This window comes from Trachymyrmex cornetzi, unplaced genomic scaffold, assembly GCF_001594075.2.
Source record: "Trachymyrmex cornetzi isolate Tcor2-1 unplaced genomic scaffold, Tcor1.1 scaffold364, whole genome shotgun sequence".
NCBI lineage: Eukaryota > Metazoa > Arthropoda > Insecta > Hymenoptera > Formicidae > Trachymyrmex > Trachymyrmex cornetzi.
This window is the reverse complement of record NW_017298365.1, coordinates 21,487-31,868: the sequence shown is the minus strand read 5'-3', so window position 1 is coordinate 31,868 and position 10,382 is coordinate 21,487. Positions and strand designations below refer to the sequence as shown.

Genomic DNA, 10,382 nt, shown 5'->3' with positions numbered 1-10,382 from the left:
CTCTGGTTGGTTCAATTTCTTATGCCTCATGTGTTATGCGTTATGCAAGAGTCTGTGCTCTCCGCTTATCGCACATGAAATGACATAAGCTGCATAAGCATAACATAAGACCGCTGGACTAATGAGCGTTCAGCATAAAGTCGCCATATTGATTTACAGAACATAACATAAGCATAAACATAGCATGTACATAAGAAATGAAATTCTATGCATATGTTTTATGCATAACCAATGAAATGTCAGCACGAGCTCCCGCCGAAATGATTAACTAACCTATGTTCCGATAATACCCGGCTCTGTCAGTTGATCTGTGGTAATAAACATGAAAACAGTGAAAATGAGTGATCATAACGATTATTTTACATATGCAGATGAGAGCCAAAATGAAAGCCAAATTTTAATTTCTTCAAAAGAAGACGAGGATGCTTTATTGATATATCTGGTTAAAGGTTATCCACATCTTTATAACAAGGAATCAAGAGATTTTAAAGATACACTAAAAAAAAATAATTCATGGGAAGAAATTGCAAAAATCCTAGACGCCAAAGGTATAAAACACTTTTCTTTATATCAATATTATGTAATTTTATAACTTCTTGCATATTTTTAATAATTATATTATTCCTTAGTAATAGCAAAATTTATCAAAAATACATAGTTGGTGAAAAGTAGTTACCCTGACGCGCGCGCGCGTGTGTGTATGTGTGTGTGCGTGCGTATGTGTGTGTGGAAATGTTTTTTTGGAATTTATATTAACCCATTTTCGGATAACTATTATTTCATCTACTAAAATAATTGAAATCTTAATGAAATGATAAAAATAGGTAAATTTATGTAGATTTTGACGTTATTTCATAACAATTTCAAAAAATTGTTCTTTCAATATAATTGTACACAATTATTATTCAGTTATTGTGCAGTTACTGTTTTTTTGACAAAATATCTTCATCAGATTTTGCAAACAAGAAGTATATTTCTTTTGTATACAGACTTAGTAAACTTATTATTTTTTTACTTTTAGTTTCAGATTGTCAAACGAGATGGTTAAGGTTGCGCGAGCGCTACTCTCGAGAAAAAAAATTACGAGAAATAGATACGAGAAGTGGAAGTGGAAATGTAACAAGACAAACATTTCCTTTATATGACCAGATGAATTTTTTATACAAATTTGTCAAGAGTAGGAAGTAAATTTCTTTTACTAAATTTATATTTCTACTATATTTATAAAGAGTTTATATATTTTTATTTTTCAATTATTGTTTATTATTTTACTTAGATCTATAACCAATATATCACGCTTGGCCAAAGAATCATATCCTATCAACGTGCCATCAGAAAAGATTGGCAAGTTTGTGAACGATTAATTTATTTAAAAAATATTATGGATAAAAATATTATGGATCTTTACATAACATTTAAATTGTAGATTCCACAAGTGTATTAAGAAATAAAAATCAATCTAGCACTAATCAAGATAATACTATCATCAAAATGTCCAATAAAGCATTAAGGACTGAGCGGAAATCAACAGAAACAGCTTCTTCCAATTCATCTATGTCTTCTACATCACACTCTCGATTTTTCTCTACGTCACATTCACATTATACTGATACTTGTGCTTCTGACATAGACAAATGTAACCAACGCAGATCTCCTATGAATTTTATACTTGAATCTAAACCTGAATCTAAACCTGGATATATGACAAGTATTGTTAAATATTTAGATTAATGCAAATTTATGCCTTTGTATATCAGAGTGAGGGCCAATTGTGTACAAACACGATCGGACACAGCGCTTGAACACTGGCCGCATTCAGCAGACTCAACAGTTGAGTGAGCGCTCGCTGTTATTGGTATATTCTGATCTAGCAGAATATACTAATATTTTGAGTCTGCTGAACACGTCCAATTGCCCATGCTGGATTCACACTGCATCCGACGTACGACGATCTGATACCCTATAGAACAGCTTTCCAATCGAGAATTGAATTTGCTATTGGAAAGGTAATCTCCTATTGGATATCGGATTGTCGTACGTCGAATACGGACGCAGTGTGAATCCAGCATTAAGCCTATTCTACAATGGCAGTAGTAGTAATGGATGTAGATGTAAGAGTAAGAAATTGACCAATCACATGCGATTATTCCTTTCACATTCAACTGTGATTGGTCAATTTCTTACTATTACGTCTTCATCCATTACTACTACTGCCATTGTAGAATGGACTCTAAGGCGTCGTCTACAATACACGGAGTAAGAAGTAAGAGTAAGAAATTGATCAATCACAGTCGATTATTCTTCTCACATTCGACTGTGATTGGTCAATTTCTTACTCTTACTTCTTACTCCGTGTATTGTAGACGGGCCTTAATGCGTGGTCTACAATAGGCAGTAGCAGTAGTTGTTTAAGGAGTAGACGTAGAAATCGATCAATCATAGTTGATTATTTTTCTCACATTCGATTATGATTGATCAATTTCTATGCTTACTCCTTAATTCACTACTGCTACTGCCCATTGTAGATCATGTATAAGCCAATTCTACAATTGCGTAGACGAATTTACCAACCACAATCGAAAATTCTGCTCAAACTCGGCTATGATTGACCAAATCTTACTACGCTTACGCAATTGTAGAATTGGCTTAAGACATCATCTGCTGTGAGTGATTGTGTCGGATCGGATCTGTGGGCAAACGGGACACTCCCTTATATCACTACTATTGCAAATGAATTAATGTTAACATTCATCCTCTTTATTTTTCTCTCTAGAATTATCATTTGATAGCAACGATGATTTCTGTACACCAGATATACATATTGATGATGAAACATTATCTCCATTAAAATGCTCAGAAACATTGCATACTAAGAGAAAAATAGTTTCTGCACATTCAAAATTAGCATCACCTAAAAGAGAGGCATTATCAGTAATTGATTATAACACATCTTCAGCAGCGTCTTCCAAATCTTCATCAAGTATGTCTGACATATCAAAAGAGAAAAATTTAAAAGTACCAAACAAATTTCAAAGAAAAATTAAACAAGAATTCCCTACAAACGATAAGATGGAAGAATCTTTCTTGAAATTGACATCAGTGGTTTCAACACATTTAGAAAGTAAGAAATCGAATGAACTACTCTCTGATTTCACAGATGAGGATGACATTTTCGCAAAAATAATTGCATGTCAATTAAAAAAAATTCCAGAACCACAAAAAAGTACAGTAAAAGGGCAGTTGATGAAAATACTATACAATTTGTAGTAGAATTTTTTCGTTTATAAAGTTGTACTGGCCAACAAAAATGTGAACGTTTTTGAATAGCATATAGTCGACATTTAAAGATCATGCTTGTATTCTCAGAGGGAGTGTCCTGATCGGGTCTGTGCGCAATCGGAACACTCTCATTCTCAGGTATTAATTATTACTTGAAAACACAAGTATCACCTTCAAATATGTGCTTCAGAAACAAATCGCTGACTGGTATAGCATTGTGGATGAAAATAGATAACCTTCGATGTTTCTTACAAAGTTGTATTATTATATATGTATATACATATATCGCATTATATACATATACATAATATATATTGCTTTTTCTAATAAGTTTGAAATATACGATATTATCATTGACATATAGAATGGACCGCTGATGGCAGTGGTATACTAAAAACGCGAAGAGTGAGAGCGAAACAATTGGAAGAATGTTTCAACTCTGTCTACTAAAACCTAATTGACCAGGCCAGTAAAAGTAATAACAACCTGCAATCAGGTTTTACTAGACATCATAGTCGAAACATTCTTCCAATTGCTTCGCTCTCACCCTTCATGTCTTTATACCCGCACCACTGCCATCAGTTGGCATTTCTTTGTAACTTTATAAACAGTTGATTCCCTTATTCGATACGCAAATGTAATCGAAGATATTTGATCTCCTGTTGCAAGAAATATGAAGGAAAACAATTATTAGTGAAAACAATAAAAAACTACAGTACAAATTAAAAGTATTTAAATACCGAAGCATCAAGGAGGGGCGGTGTTCTGCGGGTAATTCTCCCAATGTCTTTTTTTGTAAGTGAGGTCGCAATATATTTAATAATTTATTGAAATTATTGAAAAGTGGTCCATTCTATATGTCGATGGATATTATAGAATAAATTTAGATTAAGTTTAAAAAATTATAAGTATCTAGAGTAGCATTATAAATATTGAATAAGTTTAATACAAAATTAAGAAGGATATTGAAAGTTATATATTTGTTACATATTCGAAATACAATATAATACTACTATGTTAATACTACTATACTTACATGTTTACTCAAGTTTAAGTTATACATTTACTATATAGTAAACACTAATATATTACAAAAATAATACGTTTTACTTTTACTTTTTATCATACGTTTTACGTTTACCTTTTTTTGTTTAAGTTATACATTTACTATATAGTAAACACTATTATATTACAAAAATCATACGTTTTATATACGTTTTTTGCCCCGTATTTTACTACAAAATAATTTAAATGTACTGTATGTAAAGCTTAACATCGGAGAGACCATAAAGCTGTTTTTCATATGAGATCAGATAGTAAATTATTTGGACAACATAAAACACTGAATTTCTAATAATTCGCACCATGTATCGCAAACATCGACGTATAGAATAGATCGCTGATGGCAGTGGTGGTGGCATAAAATGCGAAGAGTGAGAAACATTTGGAAGAACGTTCCGACTCTTGTCTACTAAAACCTGATTGACCAGGCCAATACTGCCGAAGCAATAGTAACTAATTAGGTTTTAGTAGACAGAGTCTGAACGTTCTTTCAATTGTGCTCTTCACGTCCTTATACCTCCACCACTGCCAGCGGTTCATTCTATATGTCGATGGTCATAAGCTTAATATTCATTATATGATTTACTAGAATTGCTAAATTTATAAGCACATTTTACGCTATATCTCTATTATATCCTCTACGAAGATAGTCTATTTGCCATGGTACTTCGCCTTGTGGTGATGAGAAATATTCAGATAAGATGTCTCTTTGATTGTAAGCTTCTGTTACCGCTCTATGTACATTAGTACGTCGCAAATTTAAATTAACGTTATTGATATGTAATCTCCATTCACCTTGTGTAACATGTCCTGTGTTATCTTCGCTATCAACATAATTTACTGGACAATAACTATTTGTACTTGTTTCTTTTTCTGTCATTAAAAAATTGTGCAAATTTACTGCTGCCATAATTATTGTATCTGTATGTTGTGGCTTTAAACATATAGGACGTAGAAAAAGTCTCCATCTTGAGACTAAAATTCCGAATGTATTTTCAATAATACGTCTAGCCCTTGATAATCGATAGTTAAAAATAGATTTTCTTTCAGTAAGAAACGGTCCAGGATAAGGTCGCATTATTCTTTTCGATAAAGGAAATGCCTCATCAGCAACAAAATAATAAGGCATTTCTATATTTGATAGAGGTAACTTACAATTTTCTACAGGTATATTGAGGTAATCATTTCTGTTTAAGCACTTTCCAAATTCTGATTGTGCAAATATGCCGCCATCACTGTTACTGCCATAAGAACCACAATCTACTATAGTAAATTTATATTGGTGATCACAGACAGCTAATAATACAATACTAAAGGTTTTTTTATAATTAAAGTATAAGCTGCCAGAATTTGGAGGTGCTTTAATAACGAAATGTTTACCGTCAATCGCACCTATACAATTGGGAAAATTCCAATCGTTCCAAAATCCAGTAGCTATTTTTTTCCAGTCTTCTTCTTTAGGTGGTTTTAAATATATGGGACTTAAAACTTTCATTGTTATTGCGCATGTTTCTTTGATAACTTTATAAGCAGTTGATTCCCCTATTCGATGCGCAAATGCAATTGAAGATATTTGATCTCCTGTTGCAAGAAATCTGAAAAACAATTTTTAGTTATAACAATACAACTATAGTATAAATAAAAACTAATTGAAAAGTATTTAAATACCGAAGCATAATGATAAGGCGGTGTTCCGCGGATAATGCTCTCCAATGTATCTTTTGTAAGTGAAGTCGCAATATATTTAATAATTTATTAAAAGTATGAATGTTCATTCTTGTGTATTTAAAAAACATTTTCTCATCTTCTTTTAATTCTTGAAAAAGATGCTGGAAATCCTCAAACAACGGTCGACGTACATTTATGGGTCGTACCCATAATCGTTTTTTCTTATTTCCTTTACGTTTTCGTAAAACCATATAACATGCTGATATGATCGCAATATATACATAATCATACGTGTCCATCTTGTTATTAATATTTAAGTATGTATTCTTATGTGATCTTTTTTTCCTCTGGGGTTGTCAGTTTTCTGTTGCCCACTCTGGTGAAAAATTTTCTCATAATTTTTACATAAATTGGAACATTTTTCAGAATATATCAGATATAATACCAGAAATACTCAGATATATTTCAAATCTTAAACAAAAATGTCGAAGTTACGATAATTTTTTAATTATTATCGGTGAAAAATAACCACTAATATGATATAGAATTTGTGGCTCAAACCTATAGTTACATAGACATGTTCATTAATCTGTAACCAATTTATACGTTCAGGCCTATACTGACAGGTTTAAGCGCACGAATTCTATGGATTATTAATGGCTACTTTTCATCAGTTAAACTTTTGTAGTTTACTCGACATTTTCGTATTAGAGTTTTTATTCTGTTACGTCCAGAATACTCTGTTAAAACATTCCACGGTGTTTGTTAGACACCTTGTAGATTAATAAGAATAAAAATAATAAAATGTAATCAGTGAATGAGAATACCTAAATAATAAAAATTTTTTAATTTATCCTTATTATATATATAAAAAATGAATGTAATATATTTAAAAGAAATTTTACATTTTTGATTACACCGATGGATAAGATTGATGAATAAGATCCAATCACTGAAACTAAAGGATTTGTCTGTTTTAGCAAATAAGGCAGCCAATAAAATATTTCGTGATAATTCACTGGAAGCACAAAATCTAGTTGCTACAAAACTGGCTCAGGTACGCTGGAAAAAATGTAGTGTTGTGAATATTCAAGATGGGAAGTGATATCTATATCGAGAAATAAAATACAATAAGTTAAATGACTTACCAATAAGTGCAGAGAACGGTACATCTACTATTTGCAACGATGAACAATCTGTCAAAATACCATCACAAAATGACAACCAGTGATATGCTATCATCAGAAATAAACCTCGAGAAAACCAACTCGTATCGTATTAACATTTAAGAATATATCCTTCAGGAGACTTATTACGGTTCTTGAAACGTGAAAATTACAAAAGTGAGTAAATTTGCTAGGATATTTAAAATTACATTGATCAATATCTAATGAATTCGCTCACTTTTGTAATTTTTATCTTGTTTGAAGAACCGTAATAAGCTTCCAGAATCACTTCTTCTTCTTTTATATGTAAATGGCACTCAGTCCCTTGGCGGGTCTGTTTCGGCCAGAACTGTGATTCGCTGATTGATTTGGTAAATCAGGGTCTGCGCACAATGGAGGAACAGATATTAGATATTAAAATATTAACCTATGAGAACCGTGTATTCCGGTGTAATGCTGACATTTCATTGGTTTTATGCATAAAACATACGCATAGAAATTTCGTTCTTATGAATAATTTCATTTTTTATGTACATGCTATTGATGCTATGCTTATACTTATGTTCTGTAAATTAATATGGCGTCTTTAATGCTGGACTTTATGTTTCGAGACCGTTTTGGGGTTCTTATTTATTACTCCATCAGGTAATAGATTTGCGCCTTCAACGTCTCCTCGAGGTTATATGACGTCTATAAATCTCTCGAGAACCATTTCTGAAATATTTAGGTTAGAAATATTCTTGACAACCATCCTCAATTCTAGGCTCAATTTAGGCTAAACTTATGCTCTATGCACATTCATGTAGATTGAATTATTTTTCTATGCTTATGCTATGCTATGTTTATGTTCTATGCATTTCATGTGCGATAGGCCTGAGTCAACATTGTGATGTGTACTTTCGTGTTCCTGGACAGTTCTGAACTATACTTATATGTATCCTTCGTGCACCTTTATGCGCAAAACTTCTACACAAATAAATCCGTATTAAACTAAAGAACATATAAATTAAGCACTCCTACATATTTTCTTTTGGTCATAAATACACTATTTACAATTCAACAACATTGATTTACATACTCGACGGCTTTATTTTCACAAATAAAGTACGTATTTATGATTCGTAAATTTGAAATGGCCGCGTTTTACGAAAAAATGAATGCGCGTTTGCGGTACTTTATAAATCTAGTGACTTCGGGTGATTTTTAAAATCACTAGGTTAACAAAGTAGCACAATTAGAAAATTCACTGAATTAGCATTTGGAGCCAAAATGGCGTCGAAGTGCTATTTTAACCTGATTCTGATAAAAGGTCTGAAATCTATCCAGGGATCTGGAAGAAGGATAAGAATCTGATTCTGTTATTTATTGAAAATGCCCGATTACTGTATTGAAAATTGCAAAACCGCTGTGAAAGAGGCTGAAGTTTTGGATAAGTTCGCGTCTTGGAGCCAAAATGGAGGCAGTTTGCGGAACTTTGTTAATTTGTATAACTTTATATTTTTGAAAAACGGGAACTACTTACCACATCTTCTTTTGTGACACACCGATAAAATCGTAATGGACGTGGTGCGTGTCCAAGCTACACAAAAAAAAAATTGCAAGCTCCACAAATTGCAAACATTTATATGATAAATAATAATAAATATTTATAAATATTTATTATTATTAAACAATATATTTATATTTTTTGACCGTATATTTGAGAAACTCAATTTCTTTATTATTATTTCCCTCTTATTTCTTTCTTTATTATAATTTCCCTTATAAAAATTTTTCACTGTTTTTTGCCCGTTTTTAGCCCGTGCGAACGGTTAATTTGAGTGGTGAAAACCAGGGTTGGTAAAGACTAATGTTTTTTTTTAAGAATAAAACATATTGTGTTTCTTCTTGAATATGTTTTTAATGCTTCAAATATGCTTTAAACAGTGCTATATATAAAAAAACATATTTAAAACATATTAAAAACATCAATTAAGAATGTTTTAAACTGTTTAAAACACGTTCAAAACATGTTTTTTACCAATCCTGGTGAAAACGTGCATTTTACTCAATAAGTATGACTCCGTTTTTAGGTCGCAAACAGGAACTTTTCCGTAAAAATGAGTGGTTAAAACGGATTGCACTCATGCAGGACACGAGTATATCTGAGTGGTAAAAACGTAAATTTGAGTGAAAAAACTTATACGAGTGCAAAATACTCATTTAGCACTCGTCACTCACATTGCACGTTTTCACCACTCGAAATTACTCGTCGTAAGGCATAACCGATAGCACGAGAAAATCAGCTCCGCTCCTGTCGAGGTTCAAACCGAGGCCTGGTCTCCAAGTCTGCTCTACGAGGCTGCCACTTTTCCACTGAGCCACACAACTCCTATGTCGATATTCGCTTACTTATGTACCTCTTATATGAAAGATTGTAATTATTATATAGTACACTATTAGAAATGTAACCACGAGCTTCCTTTACATGTAAATGATGCTTGTAGTTATGAACGAAATAAAAGTAATGAATTATTTAACTGAAAGAGAGAGAGAGAGTTAAGTTACAGTAGTTACTTAAATGTAATGAACGTGTACATTAAATTTGATGTAATGTCATGAAATTAATTTCAAATTGTGTAATTTAAAATGTAATGAAATTTAAGAACATTTCTAACAGTGTAATTATACTTAATACATTGTGTATGAGTTATATACATATATGTAATGATATATATACCCAGATATATATATAAACACACATATACACACCTCAAAAAGACATTAGACATTAACATTGTACATATTTTGATTTTGAATGATTAACTAATTGATTTAATTCATTATTCTGTGCATAAAAATATTAAAGTACAACTGTTAAAAATAGTTCATGAAACATTTATACCTGAATAAAGTGTAATATATCTCATGAACTATTAATATTTTGACAAGTCTATGTTAATACTTTTGCATGCAGATTAGGAAGATTATTTCATATTAAACAACTTTTTTCTAAATGTATTGTATATTTAATGTGATTACCCTAATCCCAAAAATAATTAAGGGATGTGATAGATTAAACTAGAACTCTGATGTGTATGCACACACACACACAAACGCGCGCGCGCGTGGATATATTACAGTTATATATAACCATTGATAAATTAATTGTCAAAATAAAAATAAAATTCATACAATAATAATTCATTATTATTATTAATTTATTAA

At 31.6% G+C, this 10,382-nt stretch overlaps 2 protein-coding genes across 3 annotated transcripts; one reads left to right on the top strand and one right to left on the bottom strand.

Annotated features, from left to right (window-relative positions):
- The first annotated feature begins 283 nt into the window (after positions 1–283).
- Positions 284–1,364, top strand: LOC108763540 (uncharacterized). The gene is made up of 3 exons (XM_018511276.1): positions 284–548; positions 1,022–1,184; positions 1,277–1,364. The coding sequence occupies exons 1-3, from the start codon at positions 323–325 to the stop codon at positions 1,362–1,364; spliced, it is 477 nt and encodes a 158-aa protein (XP_018366778.1). The 5' UTR covers positions 284–322.
- A 74-nt stretch (positions 1,365–1,438) lies between these two features.
- LOC108763542 (uncharacterized) lies at positions 1,439–7,320 on the bottom strand. 2 transcript variants are annotated; one of them, XM_018511279.1, is made up of 4 exons: positions 7,158–7,320; positions 6,010–6,385; positions 5,812–5,936; positions 1,439–1,753 (listed from the first exon to the last, which is right to left on the bottom strand). In XM_018511279.1, exons 2-4 carry the CDS (start codon positions 6,306–6,308, stop codon positions 1,728–1,730), a joined length of 450 nt encoding a protein of 149 aa, XP_018366781.1. In that variant the 5' UTR covers positions 6,309–6,385; positions 7,158–7,320; the 3' UTR covers positions 1,439–1,727. The 2 variants fall into 2 exon arrangements, with proteins under 2 accessions (XP_018366781.1, XP_018366782.1); XM_018511280.1 differs by lacking the exon at positions 7,158–7,320 and adding an exon at positions 7,029–7,071.
- Positions 7,321–10,382: the final 3,062 nt, after the last annotated feature.